The following is a 26796-nucleotide window of genomic DNA, read 5'->3' as shown; positions in this document are numbered from 1 at the left end:
GTAGAGCTGGGGAAAGAGAATCAAAGGAGACATTATACTAAAGCACTGAATTGATCATTTCACTGGGGTAAGATTCTAAGTGACTTTTTTCTTCTGACAATATGTTTTTTAATAATACAATTGTATTTCTTTTTATAAATATAATCACTTAGCTCATATATTGTGTTTTTCTCCCCTCTACCCCACACACACTTGTGGCAAGTGTCCAGCCATCAACCAGTCCTCCTGGCCCCTGTTTTCCCTGGCCTTAGTTATTAGTCTCATACTATTTTTTTTAATATTCCACAAAGGAATGCAGCCATTCTGTATTTGTTCCTCTCTTTCTGTCTCATTTCAGTCAGCATGATACTCTCCATGCCCATCCATTTATAAGCAAATTTCATGACTTCATTTTTCATATATTGTTTTAGATGTATTCAAAATCATTTTAAATCTCAGAATTATAATAATAAATATGATCTCTCTCTCCTGTGATGGTAACCAGTATGGTTTCATGTGATGGAGGGGCTGTTCCATCAAGAAAATGCTACATGTATTTTTATTTCATACTCTCATTCTTTTTTCAAGAAAACTCATAAATTTCAAAATTTACAAAGTATGTAGGGCATCCATATGTAGACAATCTCCCTCCCATCCAATTCTTCTCACAACCAGATTACTCTTGCATGTCCCTCCAGAGATACTTTGGCACCTGTTTGTTTTTTAAACAAGAAGGCCAATAGGTGATAAGCATGTTGCTTTGGGAGAACTTTCCATTTACTTTCACTGAGTAAAATTAATTTCTTAAACATTTTTGTTTTTAACAGCCACCCTGTATTCTATTACACATAAAGTTTTTCTAACCATTGGGGAAGACATTAAACATTTTGCAATCTTTTGCTTCTGTAATTAAATGAATAACTTAGTGTATCATTTTGAGCATATGGTCTTTCATTCATGAGCCAATGAGGGACTATAGACAGCTTCCTAGATACAGGCATATATATTTGTTACTTGCAAGGATAGTTCAGGTTATAAGCTCAATCAGGGTTATAAATTGTACTTTTCAGGCCAGAATGATAGTACAGCGGGTAGGGCATTTGCCTTGCACATGGCCAACCTGTGTTCAAGTCCTGGCATCCCATATAGTCCCCCATGCACTGCCAGGAGTAATTCCTGAGTGCAGACCAGGAGTAAACCCTGAGCATTGCGGGGTGTGACCCAAAAAGAAAAAAATATTGTACTTTTCTCTCTACAGCTCATTACTAGTTTGTCATCTGTCACTGCAATTGTCATGGTGCTACATAGAATTCTCTTTTCCCTTTTCTACTTTAAAAAGTTTCATTATGGTGTGAGCTTATAAACAAGTAAGCAAGCTGTTGCAATTGTGTTTAAAGTAAGAATGTGTGATTCAAAATCTCAGCCAGATACTGTAAGCACTCCTCTATTTGTTGAACAAGTATTTATCGAACACTTAATATGCTTACCCTTTGAGGCACTGGAACAATTTTTGCCTAATGAATTCTCCTTAGGGAGAAAGCCAGAAAACCAATGTACAAATAGGGACTTCTAGATTAATGAAGTGTTACTGGGCCTTCGTTTTTACTGTAGTGTTAAAATCAAATGGGAACCTGCCTGCCAGTGCACTGCCTAAAGATATTATAAGTTTTTCCCTAGTTGTAAAAAACCAGTTTTTTGCTATTTGACTGGAAAAGAGAGAGGTGCAGCACAGAACAGGGATCACTAGGAGAATTCATCGTATAAGACAGTTTATTAAAAAAATCCCTCTCGGAGAGCCCGGCAAGCTACCGAGAGTATTCGGTATGCCAGACACAGTAACAACAAAGTCTCCAATGGAGACGTTACTGGGCCCGCTCGAGCAAATCGACGATCAATGGGAGGGCCTTTACCTTTACCTTTATTTAAAAAATAGTCAAAATAAAAATAAAAAGAACTGTGAATATGAAGAGTTCTAAAAAGCACAAAGCAGAGATCTGAATTAGGCTCCAATTCAGCCACAGAATGACAATGTGTCACCTGAGCATTCTGGACTCAATTTTCTCTTCTTGCAAATATAGATAATAGATTCATCTACCTTTCCTCAGCGTGTATTCCATGTGTGTTAAGAGATGTTACTCAGAAAGAGGGCTGCATTGGAGAGACCAGAGCTAAACCAGATTATTCATTTGAAAAGGCCCCTCCATAATTTGGTTCTGGGAGCTCATGGATTGGCAAGAGGATGGAGTTAGAGAAATATTCTGATTCTGTTCACCTCATACAGCATCTGCCCTAAACACATACTCCAGGCCCTCCCAGCATACCCTTGCGCGCACACACACACACACACACACACACACACACACACACACACACACCCCATTAAGCAAGCAGCAGTCTTATCTATAGGTAAATGGCTTGGCTAAACAGGTGTTCTTTAGTTCAGACCAGATGTCCCTGAGGTTTAATGTGCTGGCATGCTCCACTCTGAATGGCCAAGAATGTGGTGTGTGACATGCTTCTGGCTGAGCAGAATACCTTGGAGGACTAGAAAACCTGAGCTAGATTATCTGTGCCAGTCTTGTTGTAGATACTGTTGTTATCTATCTTATTCTTGTGCGTTTTCTTCCTCTAACAAACACTGACGCCCTCACCACCACCACTGCTACCATCACCACCACCACCTCCACATTCTTAAAAAATGGTTTTCTGTGGCTAACATTCTTTGTCCCATTGCTTTATTACCCAGGACAATTTGGGGAAAAGGTACATATCAGGACAATTCCAGGATAGTCTCTCTCTCTCTCTCTCTCTCTCTTTCTTTCTCTCTCTCTCTCACTCACTCTTGCTCTTTGTATTAGGTAAACCTGAACATTTGAGAACTTTGATTAAAAGAGAGCTGTTACCAGCTTTATAAAAACCAGTTAGGTCTAGATACATACCCAGGACTATGCTTAATCTTTAAATCAAATAAAAATACTTATAAACATATATATGCATATGCTATAGATCTGTCATTATTAACTTGTAGCTAGTTATGACCCAACTGTATTGTGATCTGCCACTCTGGAGTGGGAGGTGGGAGAGACCTCAACCCCAGCTCTCTTCAACCTGGTAGACTGTGGTGCTTTGGAGAAAACAGTTTATAAGTTGCCATGACCATAGTCAGGATAGAGTTCTTACAACTTTAAGGCAATTGTTTTTAAGCCAAAAATTTATGCAAACTAACCTAAGTTAGTAGCATAAGTATAATTAATAAATATTAAAAACTATTTAGTAAAAAAAATTAATAGTCCAATATGAAGATTTTGAATGTGAATGGAGTGGGGTCATGGAAGAGAATGACAACTAAAATCATTTTTATTCTGTAAGATTTTTTCTGGGTGGGACAAAGGGGGAGGAGGAGGAATGGTGTGGGCCACACCTCACTATGCTCCAGGGCACTGTGTGCTCTGGGGTCACTCCTGGCAATGCCTGGGGAAACCGTCTATGGTGCCAGCATTGAATCCGGGCTGGCTGCATGTAAGGCAAGTGCCTTACCCTTTGGACTCTCTCTCTATCTGTCCCAAACCTTTATTTAAAAAAATAATATTGGGCTCATCCTATGAGTTACATTTTCACATGTATCAGAAACAGCACTCTGGCTTTCCATGTTTTTCATAATTGGGTTGGCAAGGACATAAAACTGATGTAATGTTTGTTAACTAGAAACTCTCTCACATCAACTTTATGATCTTCGAATATCATCGGTTTCCTTCCTTATGCAATAACTACACACATACACACATACACACACACACACTTTTTAAAAACTTTTCAGATTTGTGTTAAGTATAATCCTTAAACTGGGTTAGAGGGTGGTTTTGAGCTGAGGAAATCGGCAGGCATACAGTGCTCAAAAATAGCATTTCGTGTGGAATTTTGGATACTGCCCCAAGCCCTCTCACCCTGCAGGTGGCTGATTCTCAACAAACTCAGAAATGAGCACGTCACACCATCAGCCATGCTGCCCAAAGTGGCCGAAGGCGGTGGGGCCGCGAAGGCAGCTGCAGCCCCTGGGTGTGGGCTCTCCTGAGGCTGGGAAGGGTTTAGAGAAGCAGGGCCTTCCCTGCCACTGAAACTCACTGTTTTTGTTTTCAGTCATTTCAGTTTACGAATGCTCATGCAGTAGCTGCTGTCTCATTTGTCACACTGCTTTTAAGGCCTCTGTGAAAGGCTTCCCCCGCCGGCCTTTTGGACTTAAGTACCACCTGAAGAGAGAATCCTTTTAAGGCCTGGGAGACTGGCTAGTGCCCTTTGTCCTTCGGTTCACCTACTAAAAGGTAGCATTGTTAACCTAATTCAGCGGGGCTCTGGCTCAGTATAAACACCGCTCAATAGAGCCAGAAGACTAATTGAATTGTACAATACATCATTTCTCAGCAACGGTTTCAAGTGGATAGTACTTAGTTTCCCAGAACATCGTCTTCTCTTTGCTCCCTTAAGATATATTAAAAGAGCAAATATCTAATCATGATTTAAAAAAAATGCTTAAAATGAATCCTCTCTTTCCCCAGTGAATTGCATGCTACATGAGGACCAGGGCTGTGCCTATTTTATTCTCCATTGAGTGCCTAATGCTAGTTACAGTCTCTGAAATAAACCTGCTTCTATGTGCCTCCAAGAAAGATCTTATTTTGTCCTATAAGGTGTTGTTTCCTGCAGCATAGTCAAAGATTTCAGCTGATTCTAGTTCCCTCTCTGTGAACTGGACCTACAAATGAAACTTCACTGACTCTTCTTGACAGGAACCCAAAGGGCAGCACAGTATAATAGACATCCCCAAAATAATGGGGGCTGGGAATCTGGTGCAGTGCTAGAGTACATGTCTCACATGTATGAGACCCTGAGTTCAGTCTGTAATACTGGGGAAAAAAAGTGTGTATGGAGGGGGGAGGGTACCTTTAGAAACAAATGAATTAGAAAAAGTCAGAACATCTTGAGCATCTCTGTAAGAATCCAATTTTGTATGAACTTTACTGTGAAAATGACAATGCTGTATTAGAAATCTTAACTTTCAGTCATCCGGCAGTAGCCATGCCTTGAATTTACATAGTACATACTCGTGGCCATGTCTTTTGGCTGTACTGTCCTCTGGTCCAGTCTTTCCTGGAAAAAGAATCACTGTTTACCTTTCCAGAATCAGTTTTAGTACCACCTGCTTTGCCTAGCTTGCCCTGGTACTTCCCTTATCCCCAAGTCAGTAGAACTTGCCCCATTTAAGGTATCAGTGGGCCACATTCATATAGTATCAGTCAATTGCTATGTAAAAAGTATGCATTATTTAAACTGTCACTGTCCTCCCATTGTTCATCGATTTGTTCATTGATTTGCTTGAGTGGGCCCAGTAACGTCTCCATTGTGACACTTGTTACTGTGTTTGGCATATCAAATACCTCACGGGTAGCTTGCCAGGCTTTGCCGTGTGGGCAAGATAGTCTCGGTAGCTTGCCGGGCTCTCCGAGAGGGGCAGAGGAATTGAACCTGGGTTGGCTGGGTTGACCCCATGCAAAGCAAATGCCCTACCTGCTGTGCTATCGCTCCAGCCCATTATTTAAGCTAGTCCCTCTATTATTTCAGTTGCATTGTTTCCAGTTTGCTGTTCCTACTGATGACAATGTCAATTTAAGGCCTTTCTTATAGTCTTGTTTACTACCGAAAATAGAGATAGAATCAAAAACATTGGGCAGAATCATCCAAGTTGAAAGTTGTTTTAATAAAAGCAGTTCTTTTCTGCTCACTACACTATGTTTGAGCCTATTGTTTCAGCAAATTGTTGCTTTTAAAAATTATTATTTTATTCCTTTGAATCATGTATATGTATATGATTTACTGATTTTAAATTTCTTTTTTGGGGAGGGTCTTAAAGCAAATTAGTGCTTATTGAAAATTGCTTAAAAAGATGTGATGGGGGAGAGAGGAAATATGAGCTCAAGAGAGAACACAGTTTCTCCAGAGGGAGAAAAGCAAAGAGGTGTTGAGACAAGCAGGCAAGATATATAATTCAAAGGAGAACATGGGCTTGAAGAGCAAGCTTTGAGTGCTTTTCAGGAGGATCTTTTATACATTTCTTCCCAAAGATTTTTCTTTCTGGAGTTTCACATACTCAGAAGTTAGTCTGGGCATATCTACCTGTTTTTTAAAGTGGCTGCATATAAAAATGCTATGACTATATATACAGTTCTGCACATGTGTATGTAATTTTGAAAGTCAATATTACTGTTAACATTATCGTAATTCTTTTCTATTTCTTACTTTGAAATGTTTATAAATTCACCGGAAGTTGCATACAAAGAGGTTCTCTGTATCTCTCACCAGCTCCTCCATTGGTCAAATATTAGGCAACTCTACTTCAGTAGCAAAGAAAACAAAGACACCCTGACATACTGACATTGGTATCCTGAGTCTGTGTAGTTCCGGGTCATTTTATAACATGCATAGAATGCTGGCGTGTTATCACCACCATAATCCAGTTAGAAATTAATGAGCTGCATTCCATGCTAAGTTCACTTTTCCAGGTTGAATTTCTGGAAGAGAGAGAAAAGTCAAAACTCATTTTTAGTTGGCATTATAGGCTTTGTCATTCGGCTCTGCCTAGAAAACATTACTTTACTATTTTAGTGATGGTTCCTAGTTTGGAGGTGTGGAAAGCCGGGTGACTGGCCAGAACTGATCGAGGACATTTATCTTCTAGGTATCTAAGCAGGCCAAAGAGTTTCTGGAGTATGTGTACGAGGAGCCCCTGATCGACATCCAGCAGGAGAACCCCATGCTATACCTCCATGCCGAGCCACTGGCTGCGGTGGTAAGACTACGGCAGCGGCTGAAATCGCTGCGAGCCTATTTGTTCAGCTGCCGGGCAGCAGTGGCCGAGGATCTGCGCCGCAGGTAAGAGTCCTAAATGTCAGGCGGCTCCAGTTTGTTTTTCTTTCTTGCTCCAGGAGGGTGCTTGAGTTGCTCTCCAAGAACCTTTCCTGTATAGACTATCTCAAATTCTGTGGTTCTCCCAGTCTCTCCGCCACCTGCTCACATAGGCTCATCTTTGATTGTTTTTTTGTTTTGTTTTTTTCCCTTCGAGGGCCGGTTGAGCCAAGCAAAATGAAAAGAATATCTCAGCATAACCGAAGGCTTTTACTGGGAATTGAGCTCCCACTGCAGTAAAGACTCTTTCAGCCAGAAGTGAACTTGAGCTCGTGGGGCCAGGCAGATAGCACAGAGGGCCGCACGGGCCCACGCTTGCAGGCAAGAGCCGCCTTCGCAGCCCCGGCTTGTGTGATGCTGTGGGAAACGCTGGGAGTAGCTTCCCAAGCATGCTGGGCAAAGGGGGAAGACAGAGACTAATCATGCGGATGTATTCATCAATAATGTAGGTAGTATTTTAGGCATGTCCCAAATTTGATTCCTATTTACTGACAGAAAAAAAAATCAATATCTCAAGCATATTTATCACCTTAAAGCATGAAAAATAGAGGAAGTAGATGTTCTTACTTTCCATACAGAAGAGAAACTTGGTAAATGCTACAGATGCTGAAACTGGGACGTCATATTTTTTTTTTCTTTTTGGGTCACACCCAGCGATGCACAGGGGTTTTTCCTGGCTTTGCACTCAGGAATTGCTCCTGGCAGTGCTCAGAGGACCATATGGGATGCTGTGAATTGAACCCAGGTCGACTGTGTGCAAGGCAGACTCCCTGCCTGCTGTGCTATTTCTCCAGCCCTTGGTACTTCATATTTAAATGGGCTCAGGATTCTGCCTTTTCATGTTACCCTTGGTGAAGGCTGCTCTTCCCTGGTTTTGTTATCCTTAAAACTGAAGTTCCTATGGATCTGCTCTTGTCAAATTCCTTCTTTTTTACCCTTTGATTTTATTGGCATTTCATTTCTCTTGGCATATGCAAACTAGTTCATACTTGACATAACTTTCAATAATGTCCGTAAGTCCCTTAAAAATACCTTCTAATTTTTTGTCCTAATGACCAAATGCTTTGCAAGCATATTTATTGCCATAGATTTTTGGAGGTAAGTCTAAATGTGTAAGCATCTTTTAGGAAGTACCAAAGTGACATACTTTTGCTCTCTGAGATCTAACTAGATCCAAAGAAGCTGGCATAACTGCAGGCATCTGAAGAAGACATTTTAGAAAGAATTAAATGGAGATAGTAAAGAGGATGTGATAACTAGACAAGGTTTCATAAAAGAATGAAAAGGCAACTGCCATAAAGCAAAGAGACTTCTCAGAGGTAGTCATTCCATTACCTATTTTTTTCTTTTTTTCTCCCCAGAAAGTAGCAGAAATCAATCAAGATTTATTCTTATAAAGTCTAGATGAATTTCAATTGTATTTGCTTTTTTTTGCGGGGGGAGGGGGGCATTGGAGGGGGAGAGGGTACACATTGGACTGTGCTCAGGGCTAACTTCTGGCTCTGCACTCAGGGATCAGACCGGGCAAGGTTTAGGGAACTGAATGGGGTGATGGGGTGCCAGGGATTGAACTCAGGTCAGTTGGATACAAGGTCTATTGTATTCTCTCTCTAGTCTTGCAAATCTCAATTTTAAAACATCAGGGCTTTCCTGGAAACCAACAGAATTACATGCTTCAAACTAATTTGTCAACTACACACAGATTTTAATGTTCAAATTAGATTTCCTCTGTTATTTTCTATGCCTTTAGTCTTTGCTCAGAGCTTGCTTCTCTTGTGCCTATATTTTAGTCATCTTGAAAATCCAGAAGTGGGAAACATGTTAGATACCTCTCTGGTATGTTTTGCTTTGGTTAGCTATGTCAAAGCGGGGCACATACTTAGAAATGAAATAGGAGGGCCTCTCCCTATGGACTGCTAAGAATACCTATGCTGTTCCAGCAGTCTGGTGGTTTACCACCATGTACTCTGCCTTATGGCCAGACCACCAAGAAAGAAATGGAAGTTTTAGAAAGAAGGCACTCCCAAGGCTGGGAAAATGGCGATTATTTTCCTTTCCCTTCATCCTTATTTTCTTGGATGTGTCCATGACTGTTACATAGTACAGTTTCCTGCCCAAGGCAGTATTCAGTCATCCTCAAATGAATAGAAGGGCAGAGGGAGGATAGGGGCATAGCCAGAAGCCTCGCTCAGTATCACTTTAGACCACTGATCAATAGCTGTACCCCAGTTTTTTGAGAGTTGAGGATCTCCAGATGGTACTGGAGGGTGAGGTTCACTCCTGTCAGTACTTGGCTAGCTGGGTATGTGGTTCAAGGCTACAGCCATCAATGCACAGTGACTATTTTAGAGCTATTCCTGGCGGTGCTTGGGGCTCATCGTGGTGGTATTAGGATTCAAACTCAAGTCCCAGCATATGCGAAACACTCATCTCTGACTGCTGAACTTTATCCCTGGCCCTTAATTATAAGAAAAGGATGATCTCCAAAGTCTTCCCCCCTCCTGCATATGTAGCATTTTATATATAAACCTATCTAAACCTTGCAAAAGTAGAGATCACTGAAAAAAAAATGAATAAAAGATCAAGTGAAATCAAAAGGTACAGAGTCATTTCTGACTGGGATCATTTCAGGCCTGTCCTGATCCTTTCACCAATAGAGCGCCCTGGTTCGAAATCTGGGGACTCCTGCAGCATCCTCCTAACTAATCCATCTGACTTCAGTTTCTGTTGCCGCTAATCCATCTTTCAACATCAGACAGATTGTTAAAGTACAAGTGTAGAATTCAAGAGCCACCCGAATCTGGTCCAATTTATTGCTCTATTTGCTAAACCTTATACTTCAAATTAAACCAGTTGTTGGCACATAGAAGACAGTCTGTGTTATTATTGATACTGCTGTCCTGTCTTCAAATGCTTTTGCCCCTGGCTTTAAAAAAATATCTCTGTTAAAGGAATATACTTAACGCCCTCTCTTGCTGTCCTGTTTATTGGAATCATCTTTTTTCTGCTGTGTCAGGGGAGAAGTGAACAAGAGGATCTGTGTTGGACAGCTTGTGGGGGCCCAAGCCCTACAGCTGCCGGGTGTCCTATACCTGCTTGGGTATAGGCCAGGATTGTGACTCAGTGGCTTAACACCTGCATGAGTGCAGCCCTGAGTTTAATCTGTGGCACTGCAGAGCAGAACAGTCCCTAAGAACAATAATTCAGACGGTGATTCCAATAGAACCCTAGAGGAAAAGGATTGAGTTTTCTGTTGCTGTTGTTTGTTTGGGGGCCAAACCCAAACTCAGGACTTAGAGATCACTCCTGGCAGGCTTGGGGGACCATCAAGGGCACCAGAGATCGACCTTGGGTCAGCCGTGTGCACGGCAAGCTTCCTCCCCACTGTGTTATCTCTGTGACCCCAGAATATTGATTTTTCAAATTTGTTGTGTTTTAGCTTTTCTGTGCGATAGCACAGCGGGTAGGGAGTTTGCCTTGCACGCGGCCAACATGGCCGACCTGAGTTCGATTCCTCCGCCCCTCTCGGAGAGCCTGGCAAGCTACCGAGAGTATTCCATATGCCAGACACAGTAACAACAAAGTCTCCAATGGAGACGTTACTGGGCCCGCTCGAGCAAATCGATGATCAATGGGAGGGCCTTTACCTTTTTACCTTTACCTTTTACCATTTTTATCCAATCTGGCATAGAGGAAAATATGAATAGTACTCTTTGGGAGAATGAGGGGAGCTTCTTTTCAAGTGGTGCTTAGCCAATCTAGGGACCCCACCAGCAGTTTATGGCCAACTAGCATAACTGTCCATGGCCCATGCAACACGATTCTGTCCAGACCCTGCAGTGCTAGGGATAACTGAGCCACCCCTGAGATTCTGGGGTGATGCACCTAATGATATTCAGGGGACCATGTAGTACAGGGAACTAACTCCAAGTCGGATGCAAGCTAAGCATGTATCCTAACAACTTTACTACCTTCTGGCCCCACAACTCGTACTCTTAAAGCTTGTTTTTCGAGGAGGGGGGTTGAATGGGTTTTGGGGTCTAGTTTTGAGTTCTTTCAAATTTTTAAATTTTGAACTATAACTAGTGAGGTATTTCTAAGATTTTCAAGGATGTCTCTTGCAACTAAGGCAAATTGTATTTACAAAAATATGTAATGATACCAAAGGGAAATCGTTTCCCATATATGGAAATTGATTTTTAAAAAATTAGCCAACAGTGCCCTAAGAGATGATGAATTGATCCAAAAGTAGTGTTTAACATTTCCTTGGTTTTACCTGGGGATACATCTGAAGATGGAGAGTTTTAAACAGTGAGAAGAACCTGCTGAACCCAACTAGGCTTACATATTTTAGTAGAAATTAAGAGAGGGAGGAGTTGATGGGCAATAGACAAACAAAACAAAACAAAACAAAACAAAACAGAAAAACTAGCAAGAGAATCCAGTTCTTACCTAGTCATAAAAGGCATTCTCTCCCTGCCTGGTTTTCCCTTGGTAGAAGAGTAACCATTAATCTCCAGCAAGTAGGCCCAATGTGCTGGAGACCTGTCAGCGCCATATAAACAGAATAAAGCAAACTGTTACCATTGCTGTCGTGAGGAAACTGAAAACAGACTGATTAATCGAATTGGCGCCCAACCGCCAGGGAGCCAACTTTGGCCGTCGCCTTATTAGGGAAGTCACAGTTTGCTTTTAAGCCTTTCATTAAGATGGCCGTCCGGTTTTCATCCTCACTGTTTTTGTTATTGTTGTTAAATGAACGCCTGGTTTCCGAACCCCTACTCAAATCTTGACTGACAGGGGTGATTAGTTTAGCACAGTCAGTGTCTTCCATGAACCCTAAAATGTTTATATGCTGACAACTCACTGTTTCTGAGGACTCCCAGATGGCGACCCCGCTGGGTTAGTTCAAGGCCTAGTTAACTTTTCACGAGACAGAGTTATTTAGGAGTCCACACAGGACTCTGTGGAAAATGTTGGCGTACCTGGCACTGTCAGGGCACATCCAGTTCAGTAGCTCTAGGGAAGTCTTTGGGCTTCCATCTCCGTAACCCACTAAACACCAGGCCAACAGGAGGTGTGAGTCAGGCAGAAGTCACAAATAGCCCCCTTAGGCTCAAATATCAGCTTTAAAAATGTTTTGTTCAGGCTTTTCAAGATGACTCCCTCTAGGTTGGAAGGTTGCAAAATAGTTGCCAACATTTAAGTAATGGAGAGTTGTCTTACTCATGTGAAAGGATTCCCGAGGAAACCAGAAACTCTGATTACAGAAAACTCCTTCATTCTTGGATAGCAGTTGTAGATATTGCACTTTTCCATATTCTATATTCCCTTTAGTTCCTGCCCTCTCCCCAAATCATTGGGTATTAAAACATCACAACCCTGTTCTTCTTATTACCGCTGTCAGATTTATTTAGGGTGATACCTGGACCCACTAAAGATGGGATTTTATTAATGAAAGTGTGCTGCCCCATAACTATAGTCTTATCTTTCCTGCAGTTCTCTTAGATCAGTAGGACAGTATCAAGAGAAAGGACAGAGTCTGAGAGACTCCGTGACTTGCCTGAGGTGACAAAGCTGCCGGGCAGCACCGTCCATTCTCAGTACCAGGATTTCTGAGGCTGGGATCCATAGTGTTTTTGCTGTTGTTTTCCATAGTGCATTTGCTGGTGGTGGGCATGGTATCCAGAGGTCTTTAGAAGAACCCCCTTACTACTTCTGTGACCTTGACTAAGGTCACCTAGCAGAAGGTGAAGGAAAGCAGGGAGGCTGCACAGTTATGTCCCTGTGTGGAGACGTGATTACTGACTTGGCCATGACAGCTTACTTAGCACTCTAGAGAAAAGTTCCTCTAGAAAAGCATCTGCCTGGCCTTCCCTGTCCTAGACTTGCACATTCCAAACAAATGTATGCAGATACCCATAGAGCTATATTATACCTATCACTTGCCAAAACACATCATTACCATTTATTTCTCACTGTCATTTCATAGGACATGGGAACCTGGGGTGGGAGAAAGTATAAAGGACTCAAACATCAGTTTTTTTTTTAAATCAAACACAATTAAAATTTATTCTATTCTTTTTTGGGGTGGTGAGGGGGGTGGGGATTGATATGGGGGCAGGGCACACCCAGCTGTGCTTAGGGCTTACTTCTGTTTCTTCACTCAGGGATCAGTCCTGTTGGGGTTCAGGGGACATACTGGATACTGAGGACCAAGCCCAGGTGGGCTGCATGTAAAACAAATGCTCTACCCACTATACTGTCACTCTAACCCCTTAATTTTGAGTGTTTTTTTTTTTTGTCAGGGGGTGCACACCTGGAAGTACTCAGGTCTTCCTCCTGACTTGGCATTTAGGGAGCACTCTTGGTGGGTGCAGGGGACCATTAGGGGTGCTGGGGATTGAACCCAGGTTGGCCATGCACAAGCAAGCACCTTACTCTCTGTACTCTGTCCTCTTGAAATTATAATTATTTCCAGCATTAGTTTTCACTCACGGCAGAGCCTGGCAAGCTACCCGTGGTGTATTTGATATGCCAAACACAGTAACAAAAAAAAAATTCTCCAAAGTAGACGTTACTGGGCCCGCTCGAGCAAATTGATGAACAACGGGAGGACAGTGACAGTTTTCACTAAGTAGTAACAAACTTATATAATAAAGATTGCTATTTTTTATTAATGATATTTATCCTACTGAGTACAAGGAATACAATGAGAATGTCTCTCTCCTGTCAGACTTTGCTTCAAGTTCTTCAAGCAAAATCAAGCAGCACACTCATATCATAAACCCTCCCCTCGCCCCCACACTCTGCCAACCCAGTGTCACTTGATTTTTCTAGATTCCTCTTTCCATTTCTTCCCTTAACAAGGAAAGCCCAGGGAAAGCTGCTGTCTTTGCAGTGAGTTCTCTGGAGGGTCACATAAACCCAAAGATCGTTTGGACCACTACTGACATCTCACAGCCCAAAATGAAATTCTAATAATCAACTCACAACCCAAAATGAGATTCTAATACAGTATCCTTACCCAGCCCTATTGCAGATGTCCCCATCTAGCTTAGGGCACCTCTGTCTCTCTAGATGTTTATGCCAAATGCTATTCTCTCCTGTTCCATACCCAATCCGTGAGTGAATCTTGTCAGCTTGAACTATGTACATTTACTCAGTAACCATTCCACGGCACCCAGCTAGAAACCACCTCATTATCCCTGGGTTACCCCAGGAGCTGATCTTCATCTTAACACTACAGCTGGAGTTAATGTGTTGATTAAATGGTACCACCCTCTAGTCTAGACCCTTAATAACTTGAATCTCTCACTCACAAATAAAAGCCAAGGCCATATCCAGTCTTGTCTCCCATTATGTCCCACCACTTACCCCCTTCATTTCATTCTATTCAGTGACACTAGGCAGGCTTCCTTGAGGGCAAAAAAAAAAAATTAAAACGTTGTTTGGAGGAGGGATTCCCCCTCTGCAGCATCCGAAGGGCTGAGGATGACTCCCAGCAACAACACTTGACCAACCAAGTCGTGACAACTGAGCTGGATGGTTCAATTCTTGAGAGCTCAAAGCTGCAGTGCTGCTGCATCACCAAAGCCACCTATGGTGGTGCTCAGGGACCACTAGGGCCACCAGGAGTTCTGGGGCCTCCCCGAGCCACGCCAGGCAGGCGCTGATGGAGTCAGGAAGTGTATGTGGCCTGACGAATCAACCCAGGTTTCTCATACTCCAAGCATGTGCCCAGACCCCAGATTGGCTTCCCTGTCTCCTGGGTGGCCTCCCTGCCCTGACTGATTATTCTCGTTTTGCTTTCCCCCTACAGAGTAGAACTTGCTCCCTTACCTCCTTTTGGTACCCCTGTAAGGAAGTGACCACACTGTTTAAATGGTGCCTGTGTCCCTTCCCCACACGTCCCGCCTATCTTCCGTTTCCGCTTGGCAGCATGGTGGTACTTTGTCTTGTCTCCCCCGCAGGCCAGAGAGCGTGAGGGTGGGGGGTGTGCTTTGCTCAGACTGAGCAGCCACGCAGACCCTGCTCCGTGCCCTGGGTGGAACCTGTGAAAGGGCCTGGACTTTTAATCCATTTTGCTCACCACTGTGCCTGAATGCACACTTAGCATGTAGTGTGCGTCTAATTGGAAGTTGAACAAATTCCATGAATACAGAGCTATTATTAAGATTCCTTGTGTGCTGAAAGTAGATAATAGACAAAACATGATAACCTCTCAGTATCTGCATTGCAAACCATAATGCCCAAAAGTAGAGAGAGAGTATGGGGAATGTTGTCTGCCATGGAGGCAGCGGTCAGGTGGGAAAGGGGTGGTATACCTGGGATATTGGTGGTGGGGAATGTGCACTGGTGGAGGGATGGGTGTTTGATCATTGTGTGATTGTCACCCAAACATGAAAGCTTGTAACTGTCTCATGGTGTAAAGTAAAGGCCCTCCCGTTGATCGTCGATTTGCTCGAGCGGGCCCAGTAACGTCTCCATTGGAGACTTTGTTGTTACTGTGTTTGGCATATCGAATACTCTCGGTAGCTTGCCGGGCTCATGGTGATTCAATAAAATTAAAAAATAAATGCCATCACTTGATTTGATCATCCCTTTTTATTATTATTATTATTTTGAAAATACTGATTATCATAAAAAAAACCCAAAAGTACAGAAGTATCCCATAATTCTCTCTTTGATTCATATCCTTAGAGACATTTTCTTCTGCACGTTATTTTTTCCCCCATAAAAAATGATTACACAGCGTGAGAGATAGTACAAAAGTTAAGGCACTTGCCTTAGATGAGATTGTGACACTAGTTCAAATCCAGGAACCGTACATATGGTCTCCTGAGTACCACCAATCATTGTCCCTATGTGGCCCTGAAGCACAGACCCAGGAGTCATCCCTGAGCATCACTTGGTCTGTGTCCCCAATACACAGTGTTTTCATTCTGTGCATATAGCTTCTAATCCAGTCATTTCCCTTATCATATTACTCACATATTTTTTATGCCACTAAATATCTAAACTATCATGTGAGTCACTGTCACCGTCACTATCTTCCCGTTGTTCATTGATTTCCTCGAGCGGGCCCAGTAAGTCTCCATTGTGACACTTGTTACTATGTTTGGCATATCGAATACATCATGGATAGCTTGCCAGGCTTTACCATGTGAGCAAGATACTCTCGGTAGCTTGCCAGACTTTCCAAGAAGGGTGGAGGAATCGAACCTGGGTCGTCCCGGTTGGCCGCGTGGCAAGGCAAATGCCCTGCCTGCTGTGCTATCTCTCCAGCTCATCATGTGAGTCACTAAACGTAAATGGTGTTTTGAGGTTTGAGCATAATAACTGTGTGCCACTGATCTTAGGAGAGGCAAATGAGGTTATTATTTAGTGCACCACACAAAAGATTGAATGAAGTAATAATAAATAAATTGGGAGAAATTTAGCTAAATTTGGCTAAAACTTTCTCTATTCTGCTGTCACCCCTAAAAATTTTACACTTGTGACAGTATAGTGGGTAGGGCATTTTCCTTGCTTGATCATACCTGAGTTAGATCCCTGGCACCTCAGATGAACCTCAGGAGTGATCCCTGAGTGAAGAGCCAGGAGAAAGCCCTGAGTGTCTCAGGGTGAGCACCAAACCAGCCCTCCACCACCACCCAAATGTTTCACATGTTAACTAGAAGAATTAGCTGTTGCAAAAAAAGTTTGCATGCTGTTGTAAAGTTAAATGTGTTTAATTTAGGAGGTTTACTCATTGAGAGTTATGTGAGTCTTAGGGTGGCTTAGTTCTCAAAACACCAGTTCTTAAAACATAATGTATGCTGATTGTTCCTGCTAGTTGTCTCAGCTGCACACGGGGACTATCTTATAACCAAAATCAGATATCTAAATGCACCGCTAATTATTAGCCAACAAAACCAAGTGAGTATTGAATTTTAGAAAAAGCAGCCCATTTTAGTAACAATATTATCACTAAGTTTAGTCTCATTAAAGACCAGTAATCATAGCACTTCAGGTGTTTAGATAACACTTCCGTAAGCTAGTAAGTGAATACAGCTCTTAGTGTTCTCTGTAAGATTTAACATTAGCCAGACTTTATGGCTAGTTTTCAAGTCAGATCATTGAAAGTGACATTAGCTGCAGTTGGGGCTTTAGTTTCATCAGATTAGGTGCAAGACTCTATCAGACTTAGAAATGACTAAAACACAGGACAGTATTTTGATAGTTCTAGAAAGCAGCCATTTATATCCTACTTCAAAAATTCATTTTCCCTTGGATGTCTTCTAGAACTACAATTTTCAAACCTTTTGCTCTCCTCAGAGCTCCTCCCCCGTCATTTTCTGCAGAGACCTTCATTCAGTAAATTATATATAAATATACCAATGTCAACACTGTGAAAAGTGCTAAAGATTATCTGCAAAAGAGAATATCATTCAAAACTAAATAGGTTATAGGACTAGCTTTAGCTCAGTGTACTTTGTCAGACCACGGAGTAAGATTTTGAAAACTAAGTACGTTAAGAGCTTTTAAAAAGAACTGGCAAATTATAATTTTTACTGTAATGTGATCAATTTTTAATTTACTGAGAAATCCTCCAGAAAGTTAGAAAGTGAGTTTTACTGAGATTAAATGACTGTACCTAAAATATAAAATCATTTTCTTTTTCTTTTTTTTTTTTTTTTGGCTTTTTGAGTCACACCCGGTGATGCATGGGGGTTTCTCTTGGCTTTGTACTCAGGAATTACTCCAAGCGATGCTCAGGGGACCATATGGGATGCTGGGAATCGAACCCGGGTCAGCCTCGTGCAAGGCAAACGCCCTACCTGCTGTACTATAGCTCCAGCCCCTAAAATCATTTTCTAAGAGACAACAAAAGGTAAAACTCATTGCAGGAAAAAATATATTCTTTAAATCATTAAATATTGTAGAATTTGAGGTTACTTTTATCATCAGAACCTAATAATCACAAGAAAAATTTCTTCCCACGTGTTTTTACTCCAAGCTTTGGGTGGTTGCTAAGAAACTTAAGGATAATTTCTGAATGGGCAAGTAAAAGAGACCTTTATTTCCCAGAAGTATCTGCCAAAATATAATATCCAATGCAGTCTTGCTACCTTTTCAGCCAATGAGATTAAACAAAATGAGGCATCTAAAGAAATGATTGAAGCTTCTTTCTTCCACATGAGTTGCCATCAAAAGATCTGCCTTTGATTTTAAATTGTTTTTCCATTAGCGGGGAACTTGGTTGGACATATGGGTCTTGTCTGCAGCTATTTCAGGAGAATTTGCAGCACAAATGAAGAACATCAAGTTGCATTTCCTGGGGGATGTTTCCTGGTACATTTTTGCTGATTTTGTTGTGGGCTCATATATTTCCAAAGGAAAGACATTTCTGTTCTCTCAACCCTTTACAAATAACTTGTACATATTCTTGGAAAATTCAGTAATACTACATAGGTATTAATATTTAAAAAAAATAAACAGTTTTTTCTTTTTAAATTATTTCTAATGCATCTCCATCCATTATGATTTCAAATCCATCCCTTTGTCCCTTATGATTTAAAATCAAAATTACAGGTTTTTCTTTGGCATTACTGTGTGAATGTGTGTGTGTATGAGAGAGAGAGAGAGAGAGAGAGAGAGAGAGAGAGAGAGAGAGAGAGGAGCTTTTTCTTTAAAATTTTTTTCTTGGGACTGGAGTGATAGTACAGCAGGTAGGGCGTTTGCCATGCATGTGGCTGACCCGGATTCGATTCCCAGCATCCCGTATGGTCCCCTGAGCACCACCAGGAGTAATTCCTGAGTGCATGAGCCAGGAGTAACCCCTGTGCATCGCCAAGTGTGACCCAAAAAGAAAAAAAAATCTTTTTCTTGTACTAACCTATCTTCATTACAACATATTTAAATTTGTTTTCATTGTTGATTTTTCTATCAGTTCCAGTTATGCAGTTTTAAGAGCTGAGCTTCAGATAACAGTGATGTTATTAAACCTGTCTGAATCCAACAAAAGGTCTGCCTATATCAGAACCTTGCTCGAGTGTATTTTCTCTCTCAAGCCATAAGGGTTTAATAGGAGCAGAGTTGAGATCCTCAGAAATAAGTCACATCTTCACCATTATTATTATTATTATTATTATTATTATTGGTTGGGTTTGGGGCCATACCTGGTAGTGCTCAGGGCTTACTTCTGCACTTGGGATCACTCTGGGCAGGCCTTGGATTACCATATGTGGTGCCAGGGATCGAACCTGGGTCAGGCATGCACACAGAAAGCATTCTGCTCACTGTACTATTGCTCCAGCCCCAGAATGAAGTCTGAATTTGGATTTTTTTAAGGTTGTGTCCTGATAGAAAATGGAATGTTGGCACCCTCCATTTTTTCCCCCTTTTTTTCTAAAACTACTGCCCTGGATTTCATGAGCAATTAGTTCTGCATTTGTGACTTCAAATATTAGCTGCTAAGGAGAAGCTTTGAATCATGTATGACCTTTATCCTTTTTCATTCCCCTCTTTTCTCACCCTTCTCATTAGAATAATCTATAAGAGAGGCCCAAGTTACCTTCTTGGTATGCCAGGCATTTCTAAAGATAATAAAATGGAAAATGTTGGCACTCGATTCTCTTGTGCTGGTTGGTTTTCATGGTCCTCTGGCAGGTTTCTTCATTGTTCTCTGGTATCTGAGAACTCGATAGAGCTGCTACCTGTCCATGTGCTTTCCCCCTTGATGGGAACGCCGAGTGCCGAGTTGACTTTCCTTATCACACTTGTCCTTTGGCTCTGGTGTCAGGACCCACCAGATGAACTTGCATTGGCATGAGCAGCGCTGCCCTGGTGGTTGGCCCGCTGCAGAAGTGCTGTCAGATCTGATGATTAATAGGTCCATGGCGCAGCGAGGTCACTGGGAACACAGAAAATCCCAAACACAGCGGCCTCGCCAGAAAACAAAAGGCAGCACCCTCCTGCAGCAAAGACCCTGTTTACCGAAGGATTGCCAAGTTAGATAACCCTCTGGTAGTTTGTAGCTTTCCATTCCTAATAGGTTGAACTTCTGAGGGGACAATGGAGAAATGACCAATTATCTTTTCTTTCTTCAGTTTTTATTTGGGCACTGTGATTGACTACACTGTTAGTGATGGCATTTCAGGCACAGCATGTTCCAACTCCATTCCCACCACCAGTATCAGCATCCCTCCGCCAGTGCCCCAAGCTCCTCTCCCACACCAGCCCTTACCAAACTCATGTTTTTAATTTCATTATTAAAATTTAGGTCATATACTTACAATAGAGTTGCTGACACGTGGTTCTGAGGTACCTCACCTGTCCACCACTAAGTGTCCAGGACTCTCCATCCATATCCTTAACATTACCTGTGGTCCATCAAATCACTTCCCTTCATGCCCCCTCTTACAGTAATTACCTTCTAAAGAACCTTTATATTACCTTATATATTTTAAGGGACTTAAGTCATTTTAGTTAAGAAAATTCATAAAGGGTATGTGTGTGTGCATGTGTGCGCACATGCATGCGTGCACACACATGCACAAATGCAAACTTGGGCATTTAAAAGAGCTTCCTGGGCTCATATATTAATTATTCCTACTTTTATATAGGTGGCTCCTCCCTCCTTTCACATGTAAACATGCCCCGGTCTCTCCCATACTAATCAAGAATCTTTTCTTCACCCTATATCCAACTTTAGCTATCACCCAGTTTCGCCTCAGGAGTATCCCATAGTTCTTTATATCTGTCTAGTCTGGTTTTCCCTTCCTCCCCAGAAACCAGTGTGTCTAGGGTCACTAATGAATCCATGCTTCACTAATCCAGCAGGCACTTTTCAGGCCCTTGGGTGTTTTCCTTTCCCCCAAACTACCAGAAGGTATGTGTCATTTGCTAGCAGTGGATGTGCCTTTGTGTTCTTTCACTTGACTCAAACCGCCTTTTGCCCAAGGAATTGCCAAGATTAGAATATGGGATGTTCAAGAGAACAAAATTGACACATTTTTAAAAATTAGTGTGAAAGATCCCCCTCCTCCAGGCTCTCTGTGTCATGAAATGGAAAATTAGGAATAATCTGAATCTGCTCCCTGGCTTTAACTTCTGATTAGTCATCGATTCCCCTGGATTCTGCCTCAGAAATCTAGATTGTGGTTCTCACATCCCCTCCAGCCCCAGGATTACCATTTAAATTCTGTTCAGGTTCTCATTATTTCTCACCTATTGTACAAAAAGAAAAATAGGTGAACTTGGTCTCCTCAGTCTATTCCTCCATTCCTTTCTGCTGTCAACAATCTTTGAAAGTCCCTAATCTAACCTTGTCCTTCTCTTGCTTCAGTCATTTCCATGGAAACCATCTCTTGGGTTGGACTCTTAGCAAGGCATTCAAGAAACATTGTACTTATTCTCCATCTATGTGCCTGCCCATGTACACCGTCTGCCCAGAATACCCATCTTCTCACTTCTTCAGAACCTGTCAGTTCTCCAGAGCATTTCCAGGCCTCTTCCACTCCTGCAAGTCTGTCTGTGGAACTCAGCACTTCACATTTTGAACTAAAACACTTTGTTTACTTGTCAGTGTATCTTACTTGTCTGCATATTCTCAGACATTAAAAAAAAAAAGTGTCTTGAGCTGAAGTGATAAAACACTTGCATTGCATGCAGCCAGCCCTGAGTACCACTCCCCCAAAGCAAACCACAACAATAAAGCATATCTTCTCCAAATCTCCAGGCCCTTGCACAGAATCTAACATATATTATGCGTGCAGCCTTTACTTATCACAGCAAAACATGCACCAGGTTTAGTTTACACTTTTAAGTTGTTACATAATGACACAGATGTCTTACATAGCGACAAGGAGGTATGTCCTAAAACTGGACTTTGCTCGCATTGCACTGTACCACTGCCTTTAGCACTGTCCTCCCGTTGTTCATCAATTTGCTCGAATGGACACCAGTAACATCTCCATCGTGAGACTTGTTGTTACGATTTTTGGCATATCAAATATGCTACGGGGAGCTTGCCAGGCTCTGCCATACGAGCAGGATACTCTTGGTAGCTTGCCGGGCTCTCCGAGAGGAACGGAGGAATCAAACCCGGGTTGGCTATGTGCAAGGCAAATGCCCTACCCGCTGTGCTCTATGGTAATCAGAAGTCACATTTTGACGCCCCCAAAATCAAATTATTTATCCTTCGGTAATGCATTTAAAATAAAATTAATGCTGACTTGACTTTCTTAAGGGAGTGCCCATACTCCTTTTTGCCTTCTACTACATAGTCTATGAGGAACTGGCCTGTGCAAGTCCATGGATGTTCTATCCATTCCTCTAGTCTGCTAACAAACAGACCGCCAAGTCATAGACAGAAGTCCAACAGGGAAAAAGCCCTGTAGTCTCCCAGATGGGAAATTGCCAATGCTTTTCTGAACTGAGCTTTTATATCATGATTGGCTCTAGTCTAACCCTAAATATATTTAGAAAGTGGCTTGCAACTTCAGTCTGCCTTGAAGACCCAGGCAGCAAGAAAGGAACACACAGATACAGCAGGAGAAAGCCAGAATGTCCCTGGCCCTGCCTTGGAAACTGTTAATTCCTCTAGCCAAAAAAAAAAAAAAAAAAAATCTGTGTCCATCCAGGTAAACTCTAAGGCCCATAGTGATAGCTTTGTTTGTGGGAAGCCTGGTTTCAACTTTCACAGCACTGCTGGGGGAAGTTCCCTGATCACCTCCAGGCCTGGCCCAAAACTAAGGCAAAAACACTTATTTACCATTAAAATGCATCCTTGTAAGAGATACATTCTAATGCTGACAGTCTTTCTCTCTCAGAAAATCTATTCTTGTATTGACTAAAGTGCTATTGTCCTATAATTTCCATCTTCCAGGAAGACGAAAAACTGGTTATTTGTCTTAAAAGTCTGCATTTTTGTATGACCACTAGTGAATGTCCAGACACACTATTGTACTATAATTTTCATTCTCCAGGAAGAGAAAAAAAAACAGTGCCGTCTGTTTTAAAAGTCTACATTTTTATGGCTACTAGAGAATGTCCATATAGAACAAGCTCAGTGCCTTTATCTTTTCTGCATATAGTGCATGTTCCAGTTCTCCTGGGTCTGTGATAACCACCCTTATGGGAGGGTCAGTCTTAGACACTGAAGAGAGATAGAGAAGAGATGGTAGGTAAGGTACTGCAGGAAAGGCTGAGATTCTCTCCTAAGGAAGACAGAACATATTCACACACATTCATAAATGCAGAGTCAACTTCAGTCTCAAAGGAATATTGAAAGGGTTTAGAGATGCTGCTGCCCAGAGTTGGTTAGTTATTCTGAGAGGGAGGAACTGTATTTGGAAGCAAGACAAACCCAGCCCAGTAATGGGAAACTAGACACTCCCTTTGTTGCTCACCAACTTTTGCATTGACAGCTCTCTCTTCAGCTCATAGAGTAACACCTGGCTTATTTCAGTGTGAAGTGAGTGGTTCCTGGGTGTTGGTGGTGGTGTTGGCTGTTGGCTGTCTCTTAAGGTATACCAGTATGAGGAATACCTTACGTTTATACTACAAGCTTATAAATGCTGCTTATATCTAGTATATGTTCAGTCATTAAACTGTCACTGTCCTCCCATTGTTCATCGATTTGCTCAAGCGAGTCCAATAACATCTCCATTTTAAGACTTGTTGTTGTATTTGGCATATTCAATACATCACGGGTAGCTTGCCAGGCTTTGCCATGGAGGCAAGATACTCTTGGTAGCTTGCTGGGCTTAGAAAACATAAAGAACTGGAAGAGGCAAAACATCATCAAAATACTGCTAACCTGTGTTTAGCCTTGCTGTGGTTCATTTGGTCACTCTTCTGACTTTCTCTCCAATTGACCTTTGTTTGTACAAATCAAAAGACGAGGCAAAGCTGGTCTTGAAATGATTTTCCAACATACTTGCATAGTTTTTTTCTGCATATTTCCTCGATGCCTTTCTTTCTTCCTCGATATATTCCTCAATACATTTCTCTCATCTTACTTAAGATTTTCATTATTAAGCAATTGTCTCTGAAAAGATTCTTCTTCCCATTCAAGTACATCAAACATCCTCTGTCCCATTTCTTATTTTCATATCAGTATCCTCTTATCCCTGCTTGACTGTGTCCTGTGTTTCCTTTGTGTACATAGAGCTGAGTCTTGAGTCTTTTTGCAAATGCTTATATAAATATTTGTGAAAATATAGTTTATTAACTTATGTAAGTGCTATGTATTCTGGATCAAGGCCTTGAACAAAAAAGAGATGTTAGTGAAACAGTTGGTGAAAATCACTAACATCTCTTTTCTGTTTAAGGCCTCGATCCAGAATGGATTTTATTAGAATAGATTAGAATAGATTTTATTCTAAACAGTTGGTGAAAATAGAATAAAATCTATTATTTGCTTGATACATCATTTCTTAGTTTTGATCAATATGGTCCTGAAAGAGATCAAAATTAAAGGAAGCAAAGCAAAGAACAGAAAGGTGTGAACATTTCATAAACAAGAAGACTTCAAAATTCAGTACATGTGAAAATGCTGTATTTTAAAAACAGAATTTTTTTAAAAAGGTTTTTTTAAAAAGGATTTTCCAAGCATAAGAAAAACTCTAGACTATCCAAGTGCAGTTTAGACATTTCTAGGCATTGTTAGGTAAATAAATTTAAAACCAAAGCCTCCTATTCACAGCCTTTGGTGTTCAAGTTCCTCCCAGTTTCCTTCACTCATTTCCACAACTCCAGCTGTTGCCTCTAGGCTGAGATCAGAAGTTTCCCTGATGTGGTGTTTCCTGTCCCACACACATTTTCAAGTCAGTGTACAGAAATGTCAATTCTTTATAGCCTTCCAATGACCTTCCTGTCCACTATATTGACCAGTGACAGCACTATCCTGGCACCTAAGGTACTTCAGAACCACCTTTTTATTTCCTCTTTCTAAATGTTCATACTATAAGCTATGTCACTTTCAATAGTGTCATGTCTACCAACAACCCCTTTCAACCTTTGAGATTACTCCAGAATTACTTCATATACCTTGTCAGTATTAACCCATTACTTCCCACCGTCAGTTTACTGAAATCATGAAAAACCCACAAAGGCTATCTACTATATGTAAGACCTTTGCAAATCATTTCTCTAGCAAGGGTTTGGTATCCAAAATACACAGTTAGGCTTCATTTAGCTACATTATGTCAATGTGGACTACATATATGAATGGTAGTCCCATCATAGCTTGTAGCATATGGTCTAAGTTCATAGTAACACTAAATCATCTAGATATGTGCAATTATGCTCTGATGTTCACACAGTAGTGAAATTTCCCAGTGATTCTCAGAACATCCTTATTGTTAAGCAGGATTCTGTGTATGTATTATATAGTACTTATATATAATTCCAGTAATAAAATGAGCAGCAATTTGTGAACACTTCCAAAGAAGACATTTAGGTAAATATGAATCAAAACCCTAACCAAATATTTCCTTACACATGTGAGAATGGCTTTTAACATAAATGCACGGTCACGGTCACGGTCCTCCCGTTGTTCATCGATTTGCTCGAGTGGGCCCAGTAACGTCTCCTTCGTTACTGTGTTTGGCATATTGAATACATCATAGGTAGCTTGCCAGGCTCTGCCATGCGGGCGAGATACTCTTGGTAGCTTGCCGAGCTCTCCGAGAGGGGCGGAAGAATCGAACTCGGGTCGGCCATATTGGCTGCATGCAAGGCAAATGCCCTACCCGCTGTGCTATTGCTCCAGCCCATAACCATAAATGCAAGAAATAAGAAATGTTGGCAAAGATGTGGAGAAAAGTGAACCCTCATAAACTGTCGATCAGAATATAAACTGATATAGCCATTGTGAAAAATAGTTTGATGATTCTTCAAGAAATGGAGAATAGAAATTTCAGATAACTCAGATATCTCATGTCTAAAGAATCCAAAGAACAAAAAACACTAATTTATAGAGCTAAATGCATCTCTGTGAGTTTATTGCAGCATTATTTTCAATAGCCACGACTTGGAAATAAATTCCTGTTGACAATTAAATGGCTAGAGGAGAGGTGTGATACAGTCATACAGTGCAATCTGACAGGTGTCTGTTAGGTAGGTTTAGGTTTTATTTGATGATTTGGCCACACACAGAGATGCTCAGGACTTCCTCCTGGCTCTGTGCTCAGTTATCACTCCTGGCAGGGATTGAATGACCACATGTGGTTTGAGGATCTAACTTCATGCTAATAGGATTGGCCACAAAGCAAACACCTTACTTGCAATACTGTCACTTCAACACCAGCAGTTTTCTCACTGCGCATAGGTCAATAAGTTTACTTACACAGACCTATGTAGTACAGCATTCAACAGTTTAGTTTATCTAGGAGTTATCATATATGTGTAGTCCATGATTAAATGATTCGTCATGTGGCACATGACTGTATATTGACAAGGTGATACTACTCACCTATTAAAATGAAATATTACATTTTGCAACAACTCGGGTCCTATATATTCTTCACTAAGTGAAATAAGACAAAGACAAATGCTGTATGATTTCACTCATAAAAAATAGTAACCACAATATAAATAAACCCACAGACTTAAGAACAGTATACAGTGCTGGGCTGGAGCACTGCAAGTACAGCAGGTAGGGCGTTTGCCTTGCACGCAGTTGACCTGGGTTCCATTACCAGAATCCCATATGGTCCCCTGAGCACCACCAGGAGTAATTCCTGAGTACAAAGCCAGGAGTAATCCCTGTGCATCACCGGGTGTTACCCAAAAACGTAAAAAAATAAATAATTAAAATAAAACACACACACACACACACACACAATCCAGAATACAGTGCTTATCACA

At 41.4% G+C, this 26796-nt stretch overlaps 1 protein-coding gene across 1 annotated transcript in view; it reads left to right on the top strand.

Moving 5' to 3' along the window:
• The window catches only part of PLEKHM3 (pleckstrin homology domain containing M3), a 171207-nt gene that overhangs the window by 56867 nt on the left and 87544 nt on the right, over nucleotides 1-26796 (top strand). The window contains exon 4 of the mRNA XM_056111788.1: nucleotides 6710-6903. Within this exon, the coding sequence (XP_055967763.1) occupies nucleotides 6710-6903 (194 nt within the window). The remainder of the gene's footprint in view (nucleotides 1-6709; nucleotides 6904-26796) is intronic.

Source organism: Sorex fumeus, unplaced genomic scaffold (genome assembly GCF_029834395.1).
Source record: "Sorex fumeus unplaced genomic scaffold, SorFum_2.1 ptg000014l, whole genome shotgun sequence".
Classification (NCBI taxonomy): domain Eukaryota; kingdom Metazoa; phylum Chordata; class Mammalia; order Eulipotyphla; family Soricidae; genus Sorex; species Sorex fumeus.
This window is presented reverse-complemented; position numbering and strand designations above follow the sequence as displayed.